The sequence below is a fragment of the Cervus canadensis genome, chromosome 14 (genome assembly GCF_019320065.1).
Source record: "Cervus canadensis isolate Bull #8, Minnesota chromosome 14, ASM1932006v1, whole genome shotgun sequence".
Taxonomy (NCBI): Eukaryota; Metazoa; Chordata; class Mammalia; order Artiodactyla; family Cervidae; genus Cervus; species Cervus canadensis.
Window position 1 is genome coordinate 631,056 of NC_057399.1, and position 27,832 is coordinate 658,887.

Below are 27,832 nucleotides of genomic sequence, written 5' to 3' on the forward strand. Positions count from 1 at the left end.
TGGATGTGAGAGTTGGACTGTGAAGAAAGCTGAGCGCTGAAAAATTGATGCTTTTGAACTGTGGTGCTGGAGAAGACTCTTGAGAGTCCCTTGGACTGCAAGGAGATCCAACCAGTCCATCCTGGAGGAGATAAGTCCTGGGTGTTCATTGGAAGGACGGATGCTGAAGCTGAAACTCCAATACTTTGGCCACCTCATGCGAAGAGTTGACTAGTTGGAAAAGACCCTGATGCTGGGAGGGATTGGGGGCAGGAGGAGAAGGGAATGACAGAGGCTGAGATGGCTGGATGGCATCACCAGCTTGATGGCCATGAGTTTGAGTAAACTCCGGGAGTTGGTGATGGACATGGAGGCCTGGTGTGCTGTGATTCATGGGGTCGCAAAGAGTCGGACACGACTGAGCGACTGAACTGAACTGAATAACAAACAAGTGCTTTAGGAACTTTTGGGCTTTCCAAAGCAAGAATCTACACTGTCCTATGAAAAGTAATTGTTTTCAGGCCCTCAGTTTTATTTTCTATAAAATGGGAATGATGGTACATATCCCGTAGACTGTGGTGAGTGAAATAAAACACTAAAACGTGCACGAATGCCTGGCACGTAGATGTTACTGCCGTGATTTAATTTTTTATTTAACTTGAAAAAAAGATTGCTTCACCTAACATCTCTAGGAAAAAAGAGTAACCGTACCTCAGTCGGTAAAGAATCTGCCTGCAATGAGGGAGACCTGGGTTGGATTCCTGGGTCGGGAAGATCCCCTGGAGAAGGAAATGGCAACCCACTCCAGTATTCTTGCCTGGAAAATCCCATGGACAGAGAAGCCTGGCAGGCGACAGTCCATCGAGTCGCAAGAGTCGGATACGACTTAGCGACCAGATCACCAACATTATAGCGCCAAATGTCAAAAATAACTTGAGACTCTTAAGCTGCTATTAAAAAAAAAAAAACAGCAAGTGACCTCAATATATCGAGTAACAGAGAACGCCGTCGTTCTGCAGAAAACTATAACTCCCAGAATGCACCTAGGTAAGGCCTCCAGAAAGGAGCCCGGCGCTGCCGCAAGGGGTTCTGGAAGACGTGGTTTCCACCAGGGGAGAGGTTTCAGCCTTGCAAGGGCGGGAGACTCTTGGAGACCGCCTCCTGCGAGGCGGGGCAAGCGCTGGTGCACAACCAATCGTCGAGCCTGCCCTTGGACACGCTGGGAAGCGGCGAATCGGAACGCAGCGGTTTCCGCCTGGACTGGCGCGCGAGAATTTGAATACAGTGGGGGACTACGGGCTCGGCTGAGGAGAGGTCGTCTGTCTGAGGTGCTACCAGGTAAGTGCTTTCTGGGGCCGAGGCGAGATCTGGAAGAATCAGGAGACCAGGAGGTTCTGTGGAACGTGGGGGTGAATGTCAAAAAAGGAGAGCTTTTGCTCTGTGTTTGGCGCATTCTAAGCTGGAGACCAGAGCTAGCGACCTGGTGTCCGCGCTTCCAGGTCTCCGGGTTTCCATCTTTCTGATGCTGAGTTTTCTCGCCTTTTTGCCCTGACAGCGTGTGGGGACAGGGTCGCTTTTCTCTCCTGTCTTTCCTCATTCAGCCTCAGAAAGGTTTTTAAAGCTGCAGCTCAGCACGAATTTCCAGAGACTCAGGTCTTTCTGTTTAACTTGAAAGTTATGCTTGTGTATTAAAAATACACTTGATCCGAGAGGAAGGGGAAGGGAAAATTTATTGAGCAACATACCATCTGCTCGAGAGTTAACATGCGTGATTGTGTTTATTACTCACAGCCTTAGGAGGTCAGAGTATTTTGTAAATAAGAAAAGAAGCGGCTCCTCAGCTAATAAAATGGGAGAGAATTATGCTTCCCCGTTTTCTTGCTGGCTTTTGATGAAAAAGTTATAGGTGGTTTCTGCCTTCATTGTACCTGCAGGCTGTAGGGAAAGACCGTCAAGCCAAAGACGAGAAAATACGCAAAATGGATACCAAGGCAGTGCAGGGTGGATTGGAAGCCTAGGGCAAGAGCATCTAACAGCAGGAGAGCTGTTGGGATTTGGGGGGAAGCGGGTGGTGAAGGTTACGGGAAGGACAGCTGCCCAGGATATAGAGTGATTAAACTTGAGATGAATTCATCAGGCTGTTGAAGTCGGGAAAGTGTGTCCTGAAATGGGGTAAAATCCTTCCTCTTTGGTAGGACCATTTTCCAGCTTGAAATTTGTACTGTTCCTGCTTAATTTAAATTGTACTGTCTCTGCTCAATTAGTGGGGGGTGGGGGTTGGAGGTTGGAGGGGAGGGGGTTGGGCGGGGGGCAGCTTCCCTGGTGGCTGAGACGGTAAAGCGTCTGCCTACCATGCGGGAGACCCGGATTCAATCCCTGGGTCGGGAAGAGCTCCTGGAGAAGGAAATGGCAACCCACTCCAGTATTCTTACCTCTAAAATCACATGGATGGAGGAACCTGATAGGCTACAGTCCATGGGGTCGCCAAGAGTTGGACACGACTGAGTGACTTCACTTTCTTTGTGAGGTAGTGTTTTTAAATTTTCTTTTTTTTTTACCTTCATACTTTATCAAAGTAATTTGCTTTTTTAAAAAACCCTTTTTTTTAATCTTAATAAACCATCACCCATCTGAGAACTTTTTCAGTATTATAAATCGAAGTTTTGATATAGCGATTTTTATACACATTGGATTTATTTGGTTATTATATTCTGTTGCTTTTAGGAGTTAGGATGTCAGCTTTAACGCCAACAAAAAGGAAGCAGTGCTCTTTGAACCATGACACGTAAGTCTCATCCTGAGTGGGAATTCTTAAAAAAATCTACCGTCTTAAATTTTTTTTATCTTCTCTCTCCTATGTCTAAATATTTCCATTCTTTCATTTACCTACTCCTTGTAGTTACATTAATACTTTATATTCTAATTCTAGTCTGGAAATACTATTTACGCTTTTATAATTAATTCTTTAGTGCCTTTGGAGGGAATCAGAAAAAGGGCTGTTATCTATGGCTTGGAAATGTGTGTCAGATCTTTTATTACCTTGCTTCTTTCTGCTCTCTTATGTAATATTTAGCATACTGTTTTGCATATAATAGGTGCTCATCCTATTATACACAGCGATCCTAGAAAGCTGTGTACTCTGTGTATGTTATACCAGAGATATAAATTACAGGCCCTAAGTGGTCAGTTTATTGTGTATAGTTAATCATTTTAGGGAACTTGCTTCGGAGTATATGGCCAAAACTTAGAAATAGGTTTTAAAACACACATACACACACACACACACATATCTCAAAGCTTCTTTGTAAAATGTTTTCACAAACATTATCAGGGTCTTAGTTTTGAAAAATACTCAAATACTTCGTAGACAGAATTTGAGAATTCCAACTGCTAATCTAATAGTGTATGTAGATAGATGCTTTTGGAGATATATTTTTAATATGCCTTCCAGGTGAAGTTGTTTATTGCTTAGTAGTAAATTGACATAAAAACTGAAGCAAAATAACTCAATGGACTGTGTTTCTTTTCATAGCCCATTATCAGAAATTCCATCAAAGAAATTAGTTTTGGACTTCACTGAAAATGTATTTCCATCACCTAATAAAAAGCACATTTGCCAAACCACTATTAAAAATGAAGGAAAGATTCATTGCTCTCAACAGGGCCATTTGATTTCAAGTCCACTCAAAACGACTAAAAATAGATTGCCATCTGCAAATCAAGGTTCACCATTTAAATCTGCTGTGTCTGCTGTATCCTTTTACAACAAAGATAAGTGGTACCTCAATCCATTGGAGAGAAAGCTGATAAAAGAGAGTAGATCCATTGGTCTAAAAACAAATATTGAGGATAAATCGTATTCCTATATGACAGAAAAAATGCAAGGAAAACCAGTCTGCTCCAAGAAAGTGAACAAAAAACCACAGAAGAGTTTGACTGCTAAGTGTCAAGCAGGATATAAATGCATCAAGCCTGTATCAAAGAATTCTAAAAATTCCAAGCAGAACCGAGTGACCTATAAGCCAGCTATGGAGAATAATTGTTACTCAGCTGAAAATAATCTGAATGCTCCTCGAGTTCTAAGCCAGAAGGTCAAACCACAAGCTACTCTCCAGGGTGGAGCAGCTTTTTTTGTTAGTAAGAAAAAGCCCTCATTGAGAAAATCATCCCTGGAAGATAAGCCATTACTGGGACTCACCCAGAAAAATAAATCAGAAGTTATTGAAGAGTCTGATGGAGAGACTGTCAATGAAAGAAGATTTGAGAAAAGGCAAGCGCCAAAGTGTGTGTTAGTAGAAAAAGAACTGAACATTGAGCTGTTGAGTGAAAGAAGTAAAAGTGAAGAGAAATTAATAAAGGTAAAGGGAAACATACAGCTTCTAAAACTAAGTTGGCTTTCTCTGTATATGGTAGTGGTAGTGGTGGTGGTGGTGGTGGTTTAGTCGCTAAGTCGTGTCTGACTCTTGTGACCCGATGGACTGTAGCCTGCCAGGCTCTTCCATCCATGGTATTTCCCAGGCAAGAATACTAGAGTGGGTTGCCATTTCCTTCTCCAAGGAATCTTCCCAACCCAGGGATCGAACCCCCGTCTCCTGCATTGCAGGCAGATTCTTTACTAACTGAGCTACCAGGGAAAACCGTATCTGTATGTATGTATGTAGGTAGGTGTGTGTGTGTGTAGCTAGTCCCTTAAAATGAAGCTCGGAAAAGAAAGAAATGTTGCAGAGAAATCATCATGTCATTTTAATAAGACTGTCTCTTCATTATGAAATAGACATGGAGAAGGCTAATAAGAAGATGAATAGGTAGAAATGCAGAGGGACCCCCCCCCAATACACACACACTTATTTTGATGGATTGAGAATTAATTTTAGCCTGAGCTGTGCCCCGTATTTTTTTAAATTGACATGTATCTATATACAGTGAATTGTACAGATATATAGTCTGAATTTTGATAAACTCACATAGCATGTAACCCAAACCCCTATCAAGATATAGTTGTGTTTTTTTTGTCAGAAACAATATAAAGAATTAGTAGAATTGCTCTTATGGCTTAGGCAAGCAAGAACATGTTCCATTTAGCAATATACTTGGCAATACTTTATTTTTTTATTTTATTTTTTTTAGGTTTTTTTAGGTTTTTTTTTTTTTTTCCATGGATTTACATGTATTCCCAATCCCGATCCCCCCTCCCACCTCCCTCTCCACCCGATTCCTCTGGGTCTTCCCAGTGCACCAGGCAATACTTTAGATAGACAGGAAGAAACATTGCCAGTGGGAACTGCAAACTTAAATGTTTACAGTGTAAGTAAAATTAGCAACAAAACTGGTCTGATCTAGGTATGTTTCCATACATTGATTTAGTGGAAGGAAATGAGGAGCCGAGACCTGTCAAGTGGTAGCCTGATACTTTGTTCCCGGAGATTACTGTCATACAGGAACAAAATTTTGTTTATTCTGGAGGAATGCTTTTATGAAGCCAGATACTATCATCATTATAAAGAATTTTGAGGCAGAGTAGAAAAATAGGATTTTCCTCCCTCTTTTGGCTTAATGAAGCCTACCATCATTTTTTGGTAATATGGTTTTATGGTATTATGGTTTTGGTATTATTGAGGTAGCTCTTTAAGTTCCTTCATGACTGTGGTCCAGAGAAACTTAACTTTTATTTGATAGTCAGTGTTTTTAGGGGGTTCCCAGGTGGCACTAGCAGTAAAGAACCTGGCTGCTAGTGCAGGAGACAGAAGAGACATGGATTTGATCCCTGGTTTGAGAAGATCCCCCGGAGGATGACATGGCAACCCACTCTAGTATTCCTGCCTGGAGAATCCCAGGGACAGAGGAGCCTGGCAGGCTACAGACCATGGAGTTGCAAAGAGTCCCAACACGACTGAGCAACTAAGTACAGCTTAGCTAAGGGTAACTGCTGTTTTCATTAGACAGTGCATAACCTTTTCCCAGCTCTGTGGAGCCTTGAGAAATGGCAAACTGATGACTTGTCCCTACTTCTTCGGAGATAGTTATGATCTTGAATAGGAGTTCTTCTTTAATCAAAAGTTTTTTCCTTTTCCCCCAAGCTGTATGTTCTCTTAAGTCTCATCAAATAAGTAGTGTTTACTGAAATTTATCACAAGTGTGTCTACTTTGTTTTTCCCACCTCCCTGCTACTATCCAAAAAGTGGGAGTTAGAAGCCTCTCCAACTACTCCAGAATGTTTTTCTCTCTTTTGCTCCCTGTTTTTAAAGCTTGTGACAAAGGGTTGGTTATTTTCAGTTTGGTGGCTCCTAGGGAGATTTTTTGGCATTTTTACTGATTTTTCTGTTGTTCAATTTATTTTTGTAGATGGGATGTTCTATGATTTTCATTCTGTCATCTTTATCAGGAAATAATTCATTTTTGACAGGATGACAAATTATAAACTTAAATATGCACACTCTATCTTTTAAAAATATTACATTTAGTAAATATAGAGGAAATTTTCCTTAAAACAGACTGAAAATTGAGGATTTAAAGTCATTATGAAATGTAATTCATGATAAGCTACATATTTTGTTTTAGAAACAGATCTCTTGGGATGCATTGACTAAATGTGCGAAGATTAAGAATTATAGGTTTCTTTAATTTTACTCATTTTCAGGATGCATCAGATGGAGTCATTTCTTCAAGGGAGTGTAAAACTAATGAAAATAAGAGTTGTCCTTCAGAGGAGTCTTTCAGTGAGAACAAGGCAGGTAAGTAAGAGAACTTTTCTTCTCAAAATGAGTTTTTTTCTTGTAATAATGCTTCATTACATGTGTCAATATGAAAGTATATACAATATACTATTTTGGCTTTTTAAAATATTCAGTATCCATGACTTTGTATGTTTGTGTTGCTCTTGGTAACACTGTTGAGGAGGAGACAAGGAGAACTTATGTGAGAACTTAAGACAAAATACTCTGATTAATTGGTCTGTGAGATATGGCCCAGTTACTTAAGCTATCTAGAGCCGAGTGTTCTCATCATACCTACCCTTTTACCCCAAATGATAGGAGGGAGTGAAAAATATATATATCTGTGATCAAAGCCCAATTGTAAGCAGAATTCACTAAGCCATAAGAGGTCACTGGATTTGGCATCAGGAGTCTTGGGTTTTGTCTGGGTCTGCCAGTGATTAATTGTGATCTAGGGAAGAGATCTTTCAAGTAAGAGGTTGGACCCAGGGAATGAACATGGCAATGAAAGCACTGAATTGTAACCACTGGACCACCAGGGAACTCCCACTTCTTTTCGTTTTTTTTTAAATAAGCTTTTCATTTTGTAGTGATTTTAGATTTACAGAGAAGTTGTAAGGATAGTACAAAGAGTACATGTCTTAACCCCATTTACTCTATTGTTGTTGTTCAGTCACTAAGTCATGTCCAACTCTTTTGGGACCCCATGGACTGCAGCACTCCAGGCTTCCCTTTCTTTCACTGTCTCCTGGAGTTTGCTCAAACTCATGTCCATTGAGTCAGTGATGCCATCCAACCATCTCATCCTCTGTCTCCCCTTCTCCTCCTGTCCTCAACCTTTCCCAGCATCAGGGTCTTATTTTCCACTGAGTCTGTTCTTTGCATCAGGTGGCCAAAGTATTGGAGCTTCAGCATCAGTCCTTCCAATGAATATTCAGGGTTGATTTACTTTAGGATTGACTGGTTTGATCTCTTTGCAATCATAAGGACTCTCAAGAGTCTTCGAAAGCATCAATTCTTCAGTGCTCAGCCTTCATGGTCCAACTCTCACATTCATACATGACTACTGGAAAAACAATATTTTTAACCATACAGATCTTTGTTGGCAAAGTGATGTCTCTGCTTTTTAATCCACTGTCTAGTTTCATCATATCTTTCCTTCCAAGGAGCAAGTGTCTTAATTTCATGGCTGCAGTCATCATCTGTAGTGATTTTGGAGTCCAAGAAAATAACATCTGTCACTGCTTCCACTTTTTCCTCTTTTTATTTGCCCTGAGGTGATGGGACCAGATGCAGTGATCTTAATTTTTGAATGTTGAGTGTTAAGTCAGCTTTTTCACTCTCCCCTTTGACCCTCATCAAGAGGTTCGTTTCTTCCTCTATACTTTCTGCCATTGGAGTGGTAGTATCTGCATATCTGAGGTTGTTGATATTTCTCCTGGCAGTCTTGATTCCAGCTTGTGATTCATCCAGCCCAGCATTTTACATGATGTACTCTGCATAGAAGTTAAATAAGCAGTGTGACAGTACACAGCCTTGTCATACTCCTTTCCCATTTTGAATAAGTCCTTTGTTCCATGTCCTGTTCTAACTGTTGCTTCTTGACCTGTATACAGGTTTCTCAGAGACCGGTAAGGTGGTGTTACCATCTTATACTACTATTGTACTTTTGTCAAAACAAAGAAACTAATCACTGGTGTATTACGATTAAATAAGCTCTAGGCTGTATCTGGAATCGACTGGTTTTTTCATTAACATCCCCTTTTTGTTGTAGGACCCAGCCTAGGGATCACATTGTATTTAGTTGCCGTGTCTCCATAGTCTCCTCTTGTCTGTGACATTTTCTCAGTCTTTTCTTTGTTTTCATGACCTTGAGGAGTACTAGCCAGATATCTTATAGGATGTTCCTGCACCTGGGTTTGTCTGATGTTTTTCTCATCATTAGACCGGGGTTATGAGTTTGGAGGAAGAATGACACTGAGGAGAATGCCATTCTCACCACTTTGGGTGCAATGTCCACGTGACATCATAGATGTTAACTTACCTCTATCACTTGGTTGGTCAGGTTTGCCCAATTTCTCCACTGTAAAAGTTACCCTTTTTCCTTTGCCAAACTCTGTTCTTTGGAACTAAGTCATTAAGTCTTAGTTTACCCTTTCAGGGAGGGATGGGGATTAAGCTTCATCTCTTGGAAGGGGAAATTTTCACATATATTATTTGGAATCCTTCTGTTAGGAAGAGTTATCTCTTCTCTCCCATTTATTTACTCATTTTTTAAATAAATAAATAGACTCCTGAATATTCACCAGTATGTACTCATGAATATTTTATATTTGGGGTTAAAATCTAATACTACATGATTTAGTGTGTCATTCATATTGTTCCAGCTTTGACCATTGGGTCAGTTCTCTTTGACATGTCCCCTTCTTTTGCTTTTTGAGCACTTCCTTATTACTTTCTGGCACTACAAAAGGCTATAGGCTCATCTTGCACTTTCCCTAACCTAGTCCTAGACTCAGCCATTTCTCCAAGGAACCATGGTCCCTTCTGTTGGGGAATATTATTTGGAAACCAGGTTCTGGACTTGATGTGGTTATTGCTCCTGGAGCACTTTTGGTGTTGTATGTAAAAACTTACTATGAAACCCAAGTTCATGTGGAATTTTCTTCTAGAAGTTTTATAGTTTCACATTTTGCATTTAGATCTGTGATCCATTTTGAATTAATTTTTATGTGAGTGTTGTCATTGATTTTGTATATGGATGTCAAATTGTTCCAGCGTAATTTGATAGCTATCTTTTTGCCATTGAAAAATCAATTGACTGTACGTGCATGGGTGGTGGGTGTTTTGGGGCTCTATTTTGTTCCATTGATCTGTTTGTCAATACCATACTCTCTTAATTAGTGTTAAGTCTTGAAATCAAGTATTGTGAGTATTTTGGTTTTATTAATCTTTAAAATCTTATGCTTTAAAGCTTTAAGTTTATTCTGTGATACAAATTATTGTTTACTTTTTTCCCTTGCCAGTTTCTCCTGAGTCCAGTGTCTATCCCATCTTCACTATGTGTTCAGTCAACACAAAAAGGTAAGGGTTGCTCTTATTTTAATGTTCAAGGTTTAATTATGAGTCCACTGGGTCTCTTTTTTTCTTATACTATTTAACTTGGAGAACATTTTTCTCTTCCCCATTGAGACATTTAGAACAGGAGATGAAATCAGACCCTCTCATAGAAACTTCATAGGAACTTAAAGCATTAAGAAAGGAAAAGACCTTTATGGGCTGGAATAATAGTAATTTCTTCCATTTTTGTGTAATACCTGACCCATAATAATTTATATTCACTATTTCACTTATCCCCGCAACGACCCAGAAGCTTGATATTGTTATTACCCTTTGCAACGGAGAAAACTTAGTAATTCAGCCACAGTTGCACAGCTCTTTGGTGACAAAGCCAGGACTAGAATCCATATTTAATCAAAGCCCATTAGGCTGTATTGCCTCCTCTGTGTGATAACATACTGATAATAGTTCATGTTTAATGGGCACTCGGGCATGTCATGGTGTGGATACCATCATTACCCCATTTTACAGATGAGGAGACTGGCCAGAGGAGTAAGTAACTTGCCGCAACTCAGAAGCTACACACTATCCTGATCGAAACTAAAACTGGAACTGGGGGAGGCATGGGTGCTTATGAGTATACACAAAAAAGCTCTGAGGACGAAGTTTCTTACAGTTTGAGCATCTCGCTAAGCAGTGTGTTAAGTCACTTCAGTTGTGACCGACTCTTTGCGACCGTATGGGCTATAGCCCACAGGCTCCTCTGTCCATGGGATTCTCCAGGCAAGAATCCTGGAGTGGGTTACAATTTCCTTCTCTAGGGAGCTGCTCACTAAGCAGCTTTGTTTCTTTTTTCCCTGTTTGATGATAAACATCTGAAGATACTGAGCAGAGTACTTCCTAGTAAAGTTTTCCTGCTCTTAGGGCATCTCATCCTGAATTGTCTTGGAGATTGGTTGGGTGGGTAGTTTTTCCCCTTCAAAGACCGTATTCCTAATTTCTTTCACCTTTCCTTTTTCTCATCTGTCTTCTATTTATTGAGGATCAAAACCTATCACAATTAGCTAACAGTGTGTAAACTAACCTAGCATAGGGAGATGTTAGGAAACTGTTGGTTGAATCATTTGAAATTTTCTCATTAGGTAGGACCCAAAAAGTTTCTGTGGTTTAATCTGACTTTTACTTTAGGTAGATCACAGATTGTCTGGGTTTGTACTCTTACATTTGGCGAACATTTATAGAATACCATGTGGTATTGAACTACACTGAATTTTAGAGATGTGAAGATAAGTACAACATGGTTCTGCTGTCAAGGAAGTCATGGTTAGAAGAGGACAGACATTTAAACAAATGTGTATAATAAAGTGTTAACATTGCTAGGCTAGAAGTAAAAATGCCTGCAAGGATGGGAAGTGCTGAGTTACTTAGCAAAGGTTGTATAAGGTATAGAGGAGTCAGTGACTTAGACAAGTGTTTTTTATATTATTGGCATTATTAGTATTGATAGTTTGTCACATCAATAAAAATTTAAGGGCATCACATCTAGCATTTTTTCTTAATGGAATAATACATCTCTCACATAGTATATTTAGTGACCAGTTATGTATGTGTATCTGTATTGGTCATGATGTGAAATATATTTCTCACCATAGGTTTGTCAAGTCATTATAAAAGCCATTTTCTAGTCAGATGATAAGAGGACAGATTGGGTTAGCATAAAGTATTACATAGGGTATTTTTCCAGTGTTTTTTTATTTATCAGTGTGAGTTTCTATTTGAACTTCTTGCTTTGGGTACTTGTCCCCCCCACCCCCCTCCCGCCACTACTCTCTAAAGATTTCTATTTCTTTGATCCTTGGGAGACCTACAGAGACTGCAGCCAATTGGAGAAGCACACCCCATCTAAAAGAGCCTGTGCCAGTAGCTCCAACTTTTAGATTCCTTGATGAAACAGGTCTAATGATCTTCGGGTGTCTCTTGCAATATTGGAAATACACATTTTTAAGTGAAATCTCTAGGTTTTAAAACATTGGTAGCTAATCCAAACTCTATGTGAGCCAATCAAAATATCTGCTAGCTAAATTTGGCCTATGGGCTCCAGTTTGCAACCTCTATAAGCCAGCCCCAGCATTGTCTCCTAAAGGAAAAAGATTGCCTCAACATCTATCCAGCTAAATTTTTTTTTTGTATGAGAATTTGAGAATAGTAGGATGCTGCTTTAGCCGTGTATTAGCCTCACTCACTGCCCCATGCCTCAGTAAAAAGTTGTTGGATCATAATATGCTGGTTGCTGGTGACTGACTTCCTGTGGGTCTGTGAGATCCAGTATTAGAGTATACTTATTTGCTGTGGCATTCCATGAATTTCTTTATGCCTGCATGGGTAAATATTGTCTTAAAATTTGAAAAGCAAGAAAAGATTAATTTTTAAAGGTGACATCAACTTATGAAGAAATCCTATGTATATGCATCTGATTTGTTGTTGTTTAGTCACTAAGTCATGTCTGATGCTTTGTGACCCCATGAACTATAGCCCACCAGGCTCCTCTGTCCATGGGATTTCCCAGGCAATACTGGAGTGGGTTGCCATTTCCTTCAGAGGATCTTCCTGACCCAGGGATCAAACCTGCATCTTCTGCTTAGCAGGTGGATTCTTTACCTCTGAGCCACCTGGGAAACCTATACGCATCTGATACTGTAGATGAAATCCTTTGAACTTAGAGTTAGAAGACAAGAATTTGAATCTTTCCATCATTCTTCCCTAGTTACTTTACCTTGAGTCGACTACTGATCCTGTCTGAGTGGGCCTCGGGCTTCTAATTGTTTCTAGCCCTATTACTTCATCAAGTTATTGCCGATAGAAAGCACTAAAAATTGCAAAGTCCTCTGCAAATGTTACATACATATGTTTTCTTTTCATTATAATTTATCAAACGTGTTAAAATTATTAAATAACACCACCTTTCTATTTCAAGATCTCTAGTTGAAGAACAGTCTTCTGTGGGATCCACCACATCTACTAACTTCTTAAAACAAATCAACGTACAGAAGAGTACTAATACGAAGGATTCAAACAAAGAAACAAAAGACCAGCTCATCATTGTGAGTAAATTTAAAACAAAGCTCTCCTGTATGTGGGTCTCACATATAGAACCTGAAGTCTGACGTGTGGTCTTAGCCTAGTTACCAGGAGTTATAGATGTTCTGAGTTTGTAAATGCTACCTTTGCTGTTGTGGCAGCATTTAAAACTAGTCAAGAATGTTTGTGAACCGATGGTGTTGGGAGTGCTGGCAGTTTAGGAGAGTGCTGATGAGCGAGTTGTCTCCAAATCAGGAAGATTATAGCCAGCCTGTAAAAGACTAAATGAGAAGAGCTACACTGCATTAGACCTGGGTTTGGCAGATGATACCTGTGGGCCAAAGTTGGACCATGGCCTTTGAGCTAAAGTAGCGTTTATATTCTTAAAAGGTTGGTGAAAAAAGGAGAGGAATATGTGTGGCCTGCAAAGCCTAAAATGTTTACTATCTGGCCCTTGGCAAAAAATTTGCAAACACCTATATAGTTCAAAATTTGGTGTTTTCAGTAGCCTTAAGCAATGCCTTGTAAGATAGAATAGGAATTAATGAGCCTTGACATTGAATGTCCCTGAATTCTCTATATTCATTAATTTATCTATGCTTTTCTTAAACTTTTACTATGTATTATACTTAATTTTTATCAGCTCTTGCAGAAAAGAATTTTAATATTTAATTTTTAATTTTATTAATATTTAATTAAAATTAATTTTTCCTAACCATTTAAGGAAAAAATGCTATCTAATGAATGTATAAGTCCTAAAATTTTGCCCTGCTTCTTTGAAATAAGGCTTTTTTAGGCCTCTCATATAAGAGCTTAATAAGGATGTTCCATTTTTCATCTTAGCTATAATATTTATGATTTCATCTTATTCCTTCTTAGAACTATGGGTCCAGCTAAAGAATCTTGGTGTGTTTTTTTTCTGCTGTCCATTCAAAGAGGCAGTTTCACTTCTATTATCATGATGGCATGTTAGGCTCTTCTCATTCTGTTTTGTTGGTGGGTAGAGAGAAAGAGTAACCAAACTTTCATTTATGTTTCACCTGTACCAGCATAAAAGAAAAATAAGGACAAATTTGAATGAATGGACAAATTTACTAAATGCAGAGCTGTCTGTGATGTGTTTAGATGGGCTATTTTTTCTCTTCCAACTGTAGGATGCAGGTCAGAAACATTTCGGAGCCACCATGTGTAAGTCCTGTGGCATGATCTACGCTGCTTCCAGCCCTGAGGATGAACTGCAGCATGTTCAGCATCACCACCGATTTGTGGAAGGAATCAAATATACAGTAAGTATAAAAAAAAAAGGTTTCCGTTTGTTCTAAAAGTGAAACTGCTTTAAAAGAGACATTCTTTTTGCCTAAATATAGAAAGATTTACATATGCAGAAATATTTTATCATCTGTAATTTTGTTGTGTGTTTAATATTTGAGACTGATGGTACTTTAGTTTTAATAGATACGCCATTTCAAACTTCATGTGCTAATATAAGAGAAGTTACTGCTCTTGGTTGAATGAACACCCTGCATCCTTACCTCTAGCTTTTGGAGCAGAACTGAGCAGTCAAGGTAGAAAACTCAAAGATTTGAGGAGTTTCCCCTTTCCTCACTCCAGTTTCTTCTTTCTAGATAACCTCAGAAAAACAGCTTTCTTTGACTCCTCCAGGGTATTTCTTTGCTCTTCATGAAGCACCTTCATGAAATACCTTCCAAGTTCAAATACAGCCTGTTGTTGGCCTTATCTTTATGATTGCACCTGCTACTCAAATGCATCTCTGTTTTTCATGTTTTTATTGCTGTAGTTCATGCCTTCTTAATACTTTTAGCCTGATTTATTAAAATTCTTCTTATCCTGCCCCTCCCCCACTTTCACACTCCTAATTTGTGGGGTTTTTTCTGTATTCCTACAAAGGGCTCTTACTTGACTTCGCCTTATTTTGTAATGAGCTTCCCTTGTGGCTCAGCTGGTAAAGAATCAGCCTGCAATGCAGGAGACCTGGGTTTGATCCCCGGGTTAGGAAGATCCCCTGGGGAAAGGAAAGGCTGCCCACTCCAGTATTCTGGCCTAGAGAATTCCATGGACTACGGGCTCGCAAAGAGTTAGACATGACTGAGCAACTTTCACTTTCTTTTACAATAGATTGTTTACGTGTCTCCCAACAGTATGTCAGCCCCCTGAGGGCAGGAGCTTTGTTTCAGTCATCTTTTATTTCCCTTACCACATTCATGTAGTTGAATTTTATCTTTTTTATATCATTCACTTATTCATCTTTTTTGTCTTCTCCAGACCACATTATTTATTTATTTTTCCACTTTAGATCAAAATGTGATTTTTTCCCCCTCTTTGACAGGCCTGGAAAAAAGAACGTGTTGTAGCTGAGTTTTGGGATGGGAAAATTGTGTTGGTCCTGCCACGTGATCCGAGTTATGCTATCAGAAAGGTATGAGACAGTAGTTTTTCTTTTTAAATTGAAGTATAGTTGCTTTACAATATTAGTTTTTCAGTCTTTGTTTTCCTTCTACTCTCCCCATTCTCCACCAAAAAATCGACCTATATTGAAGTATTATATAAAACACCTTTGCTTATAGATAATCACTGTACATTGGTACAGGTGTTAGGATGACTTTCAAAGTAGTTCATACAAAATTAAACTTACAATTACCAAACAAGTGAAGGTGTGTCAAGAAGAGGTTAAAGAAAACAGATAAGAGTCCATAGTGTATTGCTTGCCTACATCTTCCATTTGTGAAAAATAAACTAAACTTATAAGGTTGAGAAATCAATGGCTCCCGAATCTAATTCTTAGGTTGGTATTGCCTTTGTTTCTTGGGCTGGATGTTTCGCCCCAGTGGACAAGGGATAACGCTGAAACAGAATCTTCCTACTCCCTGTTCGGCTCAAGGGTGCTGAAAATGATCTTTAAAATACTTTCTTAAAACCCTGTTTCTAAAGTGGCAGAACCATGCCTCAGTAGTGGAATAATTTGGGGGTTGTGAAAATTTAAGAAATAGAGACAAAAGAGGTTAAACTGATAAGCATACTTTTGTGTGTGTAAATATATATATATATTTTGTTATATTTTAAAAAACAAATTCATCTCTTTCGGTTTTTGACATTATTAGGTTGAAGATGTCCAGGAACTTGTTGATAATGAATTGGGCTTCCAGCAAGTTGTTCCCAAATATCCAAACAAAACCAAAACCTTGCTGTTTATCTCTGATGAAAAGAAAGTAGTTGGGTGTTTAATTGCAGAGCCCATCAAACAGGTATGGTATGCTGTCTTACAAATTACTGGAGTAACTTTTGAGCAAAATGAAGTAGTCAGGAGAAGTCTCAAGCATTTAAGAAGCTACCATTAATGATCTTTTTCCTTCTAAAATACCCTTGACCATCTGGATAACTGAAGTCATTTATTTCTATTGTGTCTGGTATTTTGCCTTATATAATCAGGATTAGTCAGTCTTAAGCTCATATAGTCTTTTATATACTTGGACTATAAAGTATAGTATTTTAAACAAGCTCAGTTATTGGAACATGTGGCTTAATGCAGGTTAATATATTTGGCAAAATGGTTGGTTCAGTTCAGTCGCTCAGTCGTGTCTGACTCTTTGTGACCTCCTGGACTGGCTTCCCTGCCAGGCTTCCCTGTCCATCACCAACTCCCGGAGCTTGCTCAAACTCATGTCCGTTGAGTTGGTGATGCCATGCAACCATCTCATCCTCTGTCGTCCCCTTCTTCTCCCACCTTCAATCTTTCCCAGCATCAGGGTCTTTTCCAGTGAGTCAGTTCTTCCCATCAGGTGGCCAAAGTATTGGAGTTTCAGCTTCAACATCAGTCCTTCCAATGAATATTCAGGACTGATTTCCTTTAGGATTAAATGGTTTGATCTCCTTGCAGTCCAGGGGACTCTCAAGAGTCTCCTCTAACACCACAGTTCAAAAGCATCAATTCTTCAGCACTCAGCTTTCTACATAGTCCAACTCTCACATCCATATATGACCTCTGGAAGAACCATAGCTTTGACTAGATGGACCTTTGCTGGAAAAGTAATGTCTTTGCTTTTTAATATGCTGTCTAGGTTGGCCATAACTTTTCTTCCAAGGAGCAAGCATCTTTTAATTTCATGGCTGCAGTCACCATCTGCAGTGATTTTTGGAGCCCCCCCAAAATAAAAGTCTGCCACTGTTTCCATTGTTTCCTCTTCCTCATCTTTTTGCCATGAAGTGATGAGACTGGTTGCCATGATCTTGTTTTCTGAATGTTGAGTTTTAACCCAGGTTTTTCACTCTCCTCTTTCACTTTTATCAAGAGGTTCTTTAGTTCTTCCCTGCTTTCTGCCATAGGGTGGTTTCATCTCCGTATCTGAGGTTATTGATATTTCTCCCGGCAATCTTGATCCCAGCTTGTGTTTCATCCAGCCCAGCATTTTGCATGATGTACTCTACATAGAAGTTAAATAAGCAGGGTGACGATATACAGCCTTGACATATTCCTTTCCCAATTTGGAACCAGTCTATTGTTCCATGTCCAGTTCTAACTGTTGCATCTCGACCTGCATACAGATTTCTCAGGAACAGGTTAGGTGGTCTGGTATTCCCATCTCTTGAAGAATTTTCCACAATTTGTTGTGATCCACACAGTCAAACACTTTGGCATAGTCAATAAAGCAGCAGCCGATGTTTTTCTGGAACTCTATTGCTTTTTCTGTGATCCAGCAGATGTTGGCAATTTGATCTCTGGTTCCTCTGCCTTTTCTAAATCCAGCTTAACCATCTGGAATTTTATGGTTCATGTACTGTTGAAGCCTGGCTTAAAGGATTTTGAGCATTACTTTGCTAGTGTGTGAGGTGAGTGCAATTGTGCAATAATGTGAACATTCTTTGGCATTGCCTTTCTTTGGGATTGGAATGAAAACTGACCTTTTCCAGTGCTGTGGCCACTGCTGAGTTTTCCAGATTTGCTGGCATATTGAGTTCAGCACTTTCACAGCATCATCTTTTAGGATTTGAAATAGCTCACCTGGGATTCCATCTCCACTAGCCTTGTTCATAGTGATGCTTCCTAAGACCCACTTGACTTCACATTCCAGGATGTCTGGCTCTAGGTGAGTGATCACACCATCATGGTTATCTGGGGTCATGAGATCTTTTTTTAATAGTTCTGTGTATTCTTGCCACCTCTTCTTAATATCTTCTGCTTCTGTTAGGTCCCTACCATTTCTGTCCTTTATTGTGCCCATCTTTGCATGCAGTGTTCCCTTGGTATCTCTTAATTTTCTTGAAGAGATCTCTAGTCTTTCTCATTGTATTGTTTTTCTCTATTTCTTTACATTGATCACTGAGGAAGGCTTTCTTATCTCTCCTTGCTGTTCTTTGGAACAGCATTCAAATGTGTATATCTTTCCTTTTCTCCCTTGCTTTTAGCATCTCTTCTTTTTCCAACTATTTTTAAAGCCTCCTCAGACAACCATTTTATCTTTTTGCATTTCTTTTTCTTGGGGATGGTCTTGATCACTGCCTCCTATACAATGTCATGAACCTCCATCCATAGTTCTTTCGGCACTCTGTTTTTCAGATGTAATCTCTTGAATCTATTTGTCACTCCCACTGTATAATCGTAAGGGATTTGATTTAGGTCATACCTGAATGGTCTAGTGGTTTTCCCTACTTTCCTCAATTTAAGTCTGAATTTGGCAATAAGGAGCGCATGATCTGAGCCACAGTCAGCTCCCGGTCTTGTTTTTGCTGACTGTATAGAGCTTTTCCATTTTGGGCTGCAAAGAATATAATCAATCTGATTTCAGTATGGACCATCTGGTGATGTCCACGTGTAGAGTCTTCTCTTGTGTTGTTGGAACAGGGTGTTTGCTTTGAGCAGTGCGTTCTCTTGGCAAAACTCTGTTAGCCTGTACCCTGCTTCATTTTGTACTTCAAGGCCAAATTTGCCTGTTACTCCAGGTAGCTCTTGACTTCCTACTTTTGCATTCCAGTCCCCTGTGATGAAAAGGACATCTTTTTGGGGTGTTAGTTCTAGAAGGCCTTGTAGGTCTTCATAGAACTGTTCAGCTTCTTCAGCATTACTGGTTGGGGCATAGACTTGGATTACGGTGATATTGAATGGTTTGCCTCGAAAACGAATAGAGTTCATTCTGTTGTTTTTGAGATTGTACCCAAATGCTGCATTTCAGACTCTTTTGTTGACTATGAGGGCTACTCCATTTCTTATAAGGGATTCTTGCCCATCAGTAATCAGTCAGTTCAGTCACTCAGTCGTGTCCAACTCTTTGCGACCCCGTGAACCGCAGCATGCCAGGCCTCCCTGTCCCTATATAGTAGTAGATATAATGGTCATCTGAATTAAATTCTCCCATTCCAGTCCATTTTAGTTCACTGATTCCTAAAATGTTGATGTTCACTCTTGCCATCTCCTGTTTGACCATTTCCAATTTACCTTGATTCATGGAGCTAACATTCCAGGTTCCTATGCAATATTGCTCTTTACAGCATCGGACTTTACTTCCATCACCAGTCACATCCACAGCTGGGTGGTGTTTTCACTTTGGCTCTGTCTCTTCATTCTTTTTGGAGTTATTTCTCCACTCTTCTCTAGTAGCATATTGGGCACTTACCAACCTGGGGAGTTCAGTATCATATCTTTCATTGTCCTATCTTTTTGCCTTTTCATGCTGTTCATGGGTTTTTCAAGGCAGGAATGCTGAAGTGGTTTGCCATTCCCTTCTCCAGTGGACCATGTTTTGTCAGGACCCTCCACCATGACCCGTCCATCTTGGGTAGCCCTACATGGCATAGCTCATAGTTTCATTGGGTTAGACAAGGCTGTGGTCCATGTGATCAGTTTGATTCATTTTCTTTGATTGTGGTTTTCATTCTGTCTGCCCTCTGATGGATAAGGATAAGAGACTTTTGGAAGCTTTCTGACAGGAGAGTCTGACTGTTGGCAAACTGGGGCTTGTTCTGATGGGTGGGGGCATGCTTAGTAAAGATGGCAGAGTAGAAGGACGTGCCCTTATCTCCGCGAGAACTCCAGAATTACAACTCGCTGCTGAACAACCATCGACAGGAGAGTTTTGGATCCCACCAAAAAAGGATACCCCATGTCCAAGGGCAAAGGAGAAGCCCCAGCAAGACGGTGGGAGGGGTGAAATTGTGTTTAGAAACAAACCCCATACTGACCGGAGACACTATGAGGGCTCAAACAAAACTTTGTGTGCACCAGGACCCAGAGACCCCACAGAGACCGAGCCAGACCTGCCCTTGAGTGTTTGAGTGTCTCCTGTGGAGGTACGGGTCAGCAGGGGCTTGCCACAGGGGCAAGGGGCTCTGCGTGCAGCAGACCTGGGTCACACAGCCTGTGGCATAAGCCCTCTTGAAGGAGGTCGCCATTAACCCCACCATAGAGCCGCTGAGCCGACGCCCCGCAAACTGCAGAACAATTACACCAAAGAAATTCTCGCACCGTTAAAGTTCTAGGACCCACAGCAGATTTCCCTACCTGGGGATCTGGCAAAGGGAATGAGAAGCCCCAGGGATTTTGACTTTGGAGACCAGTGGGATTTGATTACAGAACTTAAACAGGACTGGGTAAACAGACTATTGTTTGCACAAAACCTTGTGCGCACCAGGATCCAGGGTAAAGGAGCGGTGATCCCGTAAGAGACTGACCCAGAGCTGCCTGTGAGTGTTCAGGAGTCTCCGGCAGAGGCGTGCGTTGGTGGTGGTCTCCTGCAGCTGGGGGCCCTGAGTGCAGCAGTGCGTGCCCGGGTCCTTTTGAAGGGTCGCCATTATCTTTATTACCTCCACAGTAGTTTGGTCTCAGGTCAAATAACAGGGAGAGAACACAGCCCCACCCATCAACAGAAAATTGGAAAGTGGTTGTTACTTGTCCTGTGATTAGAATCTGCTTTGGATACTAATTAACAGTGTTCTGGCAGAGGAGTTAGCAAATAATAACCCATGGGCTAAGTGTGGTCTTCCTCTTTTTTGTAAATAAAGCTTTATTGGCCCAGAGCCATGCTCATTTGTCTTCATATTATCTGTGGTTGGTTTCGTGCAACAGTGGCAGGGTTCAGTAGGTGCAGCAGAGCCCACATGGCCCAAAGAGCCTAAAGTATTTACAGTTTGGTCCCATACAGAAGAAGTTTGCCAGCCCTTGTTCTCAAATAGAGATAATAATTTTTGCCCTTCAAGGAGCTTACAGGGTAGTCTTAAGCTAGAGAGAATTATAGCTCAAATGTGTTCTTTTAACCTGACTTTATAATATCATACACTTAGGTCCCTTTACTTTTAAAAATACTTAATTGTTTTAAGACATCTTGAAATGATGCTAGCATAAATTGGTCTTACTCATTTTTATAGTGCCTCCCTTTTCCCTGTTCCCCCTTCATATGAGTGGAGAAAGAAAAGCAGTTGGTTTTATTTGTTACTTCTGTAAAAGTAATCAATTTGGCCTTTTCTTTCTTTGATCTTAAGTGCACTGTTTATGTAGTAATAATAGGCAATACAGATTGTCTCTGATTTACAACTTTTCAACTCTGCAATGGTGTGAACCCATAGGCATTCAGCAGAAACTGCTTCAAGTTTTCATATTTTCCTGGGCTAGCCGTATGCACTTTTGTGATGCTGGGCAGCAGCAGAGAATGGCAGCTCTAGTCTACTAGGCGATCACAAGTATAAATAAACAGTATATTTAACAACCGTTCTCTACATACAGCCTTTTTGTTTTTCATTTTTCGTACAGTATCCAGTAAATTACATGAGATATTCAGCGCTTTTTTTTCCCCTTGTATTATCGATTTGATTTTTATTTATTTGGCTGTGCCAGCTCTTAGTTGCAGCATGAGGGATCTTTAGTGCAGCCTGTGAACTCTCAGTTGCAGCATGTGGGATCTAGTTCCCTGACCAGGGATCCGACCCGGGCCCTTACATTGGGAGCTCAGAGTCTCAGACACTGGACCACCAGGGAAGTTCCAGCAGTCTGTTATAAATTAGGCTTTGTGCTGGATGATTGTTCCAAACTGTAGTCTAATGTAAGTATTCTTAGCATATTTAAGGTAAGCTAGGCTAAACAATGAGGTTTCGCAGGTTAGGTGTATTAAATGCACTTCTTTTCAATGTACAGTGTTTTCAGCTTATCACCTATGTTTATTAGGATGTAACTGTAAGTTGAGGAAGATATGTATAGCCAACTGACTTGTACATGTACCCTTACTCATTCTCATTTCAGAAGCAAAGTGTTCTTGATGGAAGTTAAAGCTTCACATGCACCTAAGAACAACTACAGTGTAAAACAGTGACGATAGCAAATGCTGGTGTGGGTGCAGGGAAAGGAGGTTTTTTCACTCTTTGTTTGAGGGAATGTAAAATAGCACAGCCACTCTGGGGACAGCTCGGCAGTTTCTTAAAAAATTAATCATACATTTACCATATGACTCAGCAATCATAGTCCTGGGCATTTATTCCAGAAATGAAAACTTATGTCTACACAAAAACCCATAGCTGAATGCTTATAGCAGCTTTATTTGTAATAGCCAAAAGCTGGAAACAACCAAAGTGTTCTTCAGTAAGTGAGTAATTAAACACACTGGTATATCCATACAGTGGAATATTACTTGGCAATAAAAAGAACAAATTGTTGATATATGCAACAACTTGGACAGGTTATCAAGAGCATATTGCTGAGTGAAAAAGAGCCATTCTCAAAAGATCACATGCTGTTTGAGTCCATTTATATGATATCCTCAAAATATCAGAATTTTAGAGATAGAGAACAGATTGTTGTTACACACCTTAGCAATGGTGGAGGGGAGAAGATGGGTGTGATTATAGAGAGGTGGCAAGAGGAAGAGCTTCATGATAATGCAGTAGCTTTGTATCTTTATTGTAGTTATGGTTAAATCAGTATTCAGATATGATGAATTGTCACAGAACTGTCCCACCCACGTTGTTCCCATGTTAATTTCTCAGTTTTGGTATTGTACTACAATTAGGGAAGATGTAACCATTGGGGGAAATAGGGTGAAGGATACACATCCTCTCTGTACCATTTGTCAGCTTCCTCTGAATCTACAATTATTTCAAAATAAGAATTAGAAAAAACTTAAAACACCAATTTCATAGTTTATATGCAAAAACCTTTAGTGTTTTTTTTTTAGGATATCATATATACACTTTAGGATGGAAAGAATGAGAGAAGCTTATGTGCTTTATTAAGAGCCTGAATTTTATCATCTTTTTAAATCAATAAAAGAAGGGAGTTTCACATTGGTATAATACACCAATTGGTGTATAATTGGTATAATGTGGGAATATCTCAACACCACTATCATTTTTCTGCATTAAGTGAATATAATTGGGCAAGAATTCAAGAAATAGCAAAGAACTAAACATTTTTGTGAAGGTGGAATAAGATTCATTTTAGAAAAAAAAAAAAAGATTCATTTTAGATACATAAGTTTTGTTTTAAAAGAAATGTGAACTCAGCTGTACCATTAGCTCTAATGCCTCTGTGCATCATTGCAGGCCTTCCGTGTCATGTCTGAACCAACTGGCCCAGAAACCCCAAGCTCTAAAGAATGTCAGAGGGCTTGGCAATGTTCAGATGTTCCAGAACCTGCAGTGTGTGGGATAAGTAGAATCTGGGTCTTCAGACTTAAAAGGAGAAAGCGCATTGCGCGCCGACTGGTAGACACGCTCAGGTAAGAAGTGAAATTGGCTAGACCCAGGTGAGCGCTCCCAGAAGCTTCCCTGGCTCCTGAGCCAGAGGGGGTGACGTTGGTCTGTGTTAACACTACCAAAGTCAGGCTAACGCAATGCTGACACTGAAAAAAAATACTAGGTGTCCTCAGTTTTGCATACAGTATTCCAAGTGTGAAATGTTCTAGACCAGTGCTTTTCAAACTACCTGTAGTCAAAGACTGGATTTGTTTATAGACCAACACATTAATAAGATAAAGATAAATTGCTAGGAAATGAAAGAGAAAAAGAAGGCAAACAAATGGAAAATACAAGCCCAACTTTTTATTAGATTCAACAGATGTAAAATTAAATAAATATAACCTGTAAAAACAAAATAGAGGTTTAAAAAAGAATTGTAGAAATTGTATGTTTATTGATGTGTGACTAGATGATTAACAGAGACTTACTGTAACACAAATGTAACTAAATATAAAAGTGAATTAGCAGACAACCCAGAGAATAGTTATTTACAAATCATTTATCTAATTAGTAAAAGTCTAGTATATCTAACATATATAAGAGAACTCTAACCCACACATACCTTACAAAGGGGAGCAGTGAGAAAAGTTGGTGTCTATGAAGATTTTTATTTGTAGTTAATTGTGAAATAACCTCCATTTTCTTTATTTTTTATTGAGATACATAAATTTGGGATGGAGGATGTGTGTGTGCATGTTAGCCACTCAGTTTTGTCTGACTCTTAGCGACCCCATGGACTATAGCCCGCCAGACTCCTCTGTCCATGGGATTCTCCAGGCAAGAATACTGGAGTGGGTTAGCCCTTCCCTTCTCCAGGGGATCTTCCTGACCCAGGGATCAAACCCAGGTATCCTGCATTGCAGAACATTCTTTACCATCTGAGCCACCAGGGAAGGCCATGGAGAATACCAGTATTTAACCTGGTTCTACCAGGCAGTAGTCCAGTGCTTCTCTAATGTGAAAGTGCCCATGAACAACTTGCGGATCTTGCTCAAATGCAGGCGTGATTCAGTAGATTGGGGTGGGCCTGAGATGCTGCATTTCTAACAAGCTCTTGACTGATGCTGAATGTTGCTGGTATGTAGGTAATACTTTGAATACTAAGGCAATAGATTGTAAGCAGTGATAAAAATCAAGTTGCAAAGGAGAAATATAAAACAATCATTTGAGAACATATCTTCTCACACATTTGGGTTGGAGATACAGGTAACATAATTGGCAGCTCTCCTGTATATGAGGAGCCTAATCCTCTCTCTACAGGCAATGTATGTTTTAAGTCCTCACAAGTGAACAGTATTATTCCTAATTGTTTTGCATCAGAAGCAGCTGAGGCTCAGATAGGATTATTAGTACAGATTACACTGGTGGAGCTAGTAAAAGGAGAGTTAGGACTCAAAGCCACAGATCTAATAATACTCTTTGAGTAGCTCATACCATTCATGAAGACAAAGACAACTGCTTAATCAGTATTTTGCTTTGGAGTCTAGTATATATAGCAATACACTTTTTATTCAATTATATAGTAAGTGTACTTGAAGCTGATACCTTTACTTCTCATTGAATCCAATTCTTTTTTATTTTGAAGTAATTTCACATATGAAAGAATAGGAAGAATAGTAAAAAGAACACCCTCAATATCTTTGTCCAGATTCTTTTTTATTTTCTTCCTGAATTATTTTAAAGAAAGTTACATATAATATGCCTCTTTACCCCCTTAGTACTTGAGTATGTTCAAGTATATTGTCTTACATAAGAACAGCTCAGTTACCAAATTTGGGATATTTAATATCTAATGTATAGTCCATATTTCAGTTTTATTATTTGTCTCAAATGCCCTTCATAGCATTTTTTTTTTCCTCTTCAGGATTACATATTGCTTTTAGTCATAATATCTCTTTAGTTTTCATCTTCCTTAACTTGTAAGTTACTTAGCCTTTCTTTGTCTTTTAGGACTTTGATGAATTTGAAGACTAAGGCCAGTTATTTCATAGACTATCCCTCAGTTTTGTTGAATCATTTCAGCTATTTCACTTTATTGCTTTTAATCCCAGTTGAGCTGGAGCAAGGAGAGTTGTAGTCAAAATGCAGTCAAAATGTAGTCAAAAGGCAAAATTAGGTTTTGCCTTCTTAAGAAGCTCTGAATGTGTGATGTGGTTGAAAGGAAGATAGTTATTGGTTAAAATTGTTGTTTTTTATTGTAATTATCTGTGGCTTTTAGTTAGCAATATTATTTCATATCAGTAGCTTATTACCACAGATCACCTACAGTCAACTGGATGGTTTGTATGGTTCTCTTTGCCTCTCAGCAGAACTTATTATGGGCCTTAGTTTTCTCACCTGTGAAATGATACCATTAAACTTCCACCCCCTAAAATTTAAGACATTGAGTCATTTTACCACTTAATAAAATGATTTTAACTAAGAATATTTTAAAAGATTGAGGGGCTTCCCAGGTGACTCAATGGTTTTTAAAAAAAACAAAAAAAAAGCCCATTCCTGCCAATGCAGAAGACAGGAGTTCGATACCTGGGTCAGGAAGATCCCCTGGAGTAGGAAATGGGAACCCACTTCAGGATTGCCTGGCAAATCCCATGGACAGAGGAGCGTGGAGGGCTACAGTCCATGGGATCGCAAAGAAGTTGGACACGACTTAGTGACTGAAAAACAAAAGAGATTGAATTTTTTTAACTAGATTGCTTTAAAATATTGTGCTCATGTTTAATCAAACTTTAAAGTTGGTTCCATTGTTAAATTGTCTTTTCCTCTGTTTTTAGGAACTGCTTCATGTTTGGCTATTTTCTCAGGACTGATGAAATAGCATTCTCTGACCCAACACCAGATGGCAAGTTATTTGCAACCAAGTACTGCAACACACCTAATTTCCTTGTATACAATTTTAATAGCTGAGACCAATTTCAACTATAGAACAGTTATGTGTGAATGAGTTCTGACAGCCCGTTATCATAAATACAAACTATTTAACAAATAGCAATTATCTAGGGATACAAAGAAAGGGAAAATCTTTAATGTATACTGACTAGCACTCTGAATCCTTAATTATGAAACTTTGTAGCTATAGCTGGAAAATTATTTCTCTTCTATGTAAGAACATTGGTTTTTCACAGAAATTTGACCAGTTATTTATAAAGTACACTTTGAGGCCAGAATTACTTCATGCCTGATCAGAAAGTTTAAAGATAGGCAAATTTCCATCCCCATTTTTTAAAAGTAACTCCTGATTTCACATACAAAATTCTCATTTTATAGGTACTTGGCTGTAGCAACTCAGTTTGAGTGTAGTTAAAGTATTTTGAATTTCCAATTTGTACCAGGGAAAGATGTAAGGAATAATGTCCTTTTGTATAGAACAGAATTTATAGCTAAATATTTTTTCATTTTAAAAATCATTATTCAGAAGGCACACTTCAGATTTAATTAAAATTAAACTTTGTAATTGCACTATTGTCATTTCATTAATTTTTGGTGTTTGTGCTACTTTTCTTTAGTGAACTTATTACTAGTGATTGGTGTCTAACAAAACAATACCCAGTTGGATTAAATGATTCATATGGTTAGATTTTAAATGTATACTAACAGAACCAAGGTTAATAAATATATCTAGGCTGATGGGCCACAGAACATGATGACTTTATGTAAATATACCTAAATATGGATACATTTTTCTAATATAATTCATGGATACTTACTTTGAGATATTCAGCTTTTTTTATTATTATAAAGTCATGTAGCTTCACTCTGGCAGTAAGACTCTAGGGAAGTAGTGTCCAGGTCGTAACTATAGAATCTGTTCCTCTACATTCTTCTATTTGCCTTTAAGTTAGTAGTTCTAAAATTTAAAAGTTTGGGTTCTAAAAAGACTGTGAAAGTGTTAAAATGTGTGTAAATTTTCCAAACATTTTAATGCTAGTTTCTGTACTGCTGTATTTAAAAATTGTCTGAAATATTTTATTTGAAAACTTTTATTAACATTATTTTGCTCAATGCCTTTATGATGAATCAATTAAAATTCTTTTCTGTATTATTTTTCTATTCTCTTATTCAGTTGAATGTACTGATTTTCATTTTAGTTTGTGGTTGTGAAAAAACAGTCATTGAAAACTATATCTACACAGCAACCTGCACAGATACTTAGAGCAGCTGTTGACCTAAAACAAATAGACTGCCACTTATCTTTCTAGCGAAAATGGGTTTATTCAAGATCAGCAAAGAATTACAGTTCAGGGTCTGCAGCCATATTGACCATGTTCAAG

The 27,832-nt window shown here is 39.0% G+C and overlaps 1 protein-coding gene across 1 annotated transcript; it reads left to right on the top strand.

Annotated features, from left to right (window-relative positions):
- Positions 1-372: 372 nt before the first annotated feature.
- On the top strand, positions 373-27,603 carry ESCO2 (establishment of sister chromatid cohesion N-acetyltransferase 2). The gene is made up of 11 exons (XM_043487160.1): positions 373-1,317; positions 2,704-2,764; positions 3,512-4,337; positions 6,617-6,710; positions 9,719-9,776; positions 12,727-12,853; positions 13,985-14,116; positions 15,178-15,267; positions 15,950-16,093; positions 23,367-23,542; positions 26,336-27,603. Exons 1-11 carry the CDS (start codon positions 1,017-1,019, stop codon positions 26,466-26,468), a joined length of 2,142 nt encoding a protein of 713 aa, XP_043343095.1. The 5' UTR covers positions 373-1,016; the 3' UTR covers positions 26,469-27,603.
- The last annotated feature ends 229 nt before the right edge of the window (positions 27,604-27,832 follow it).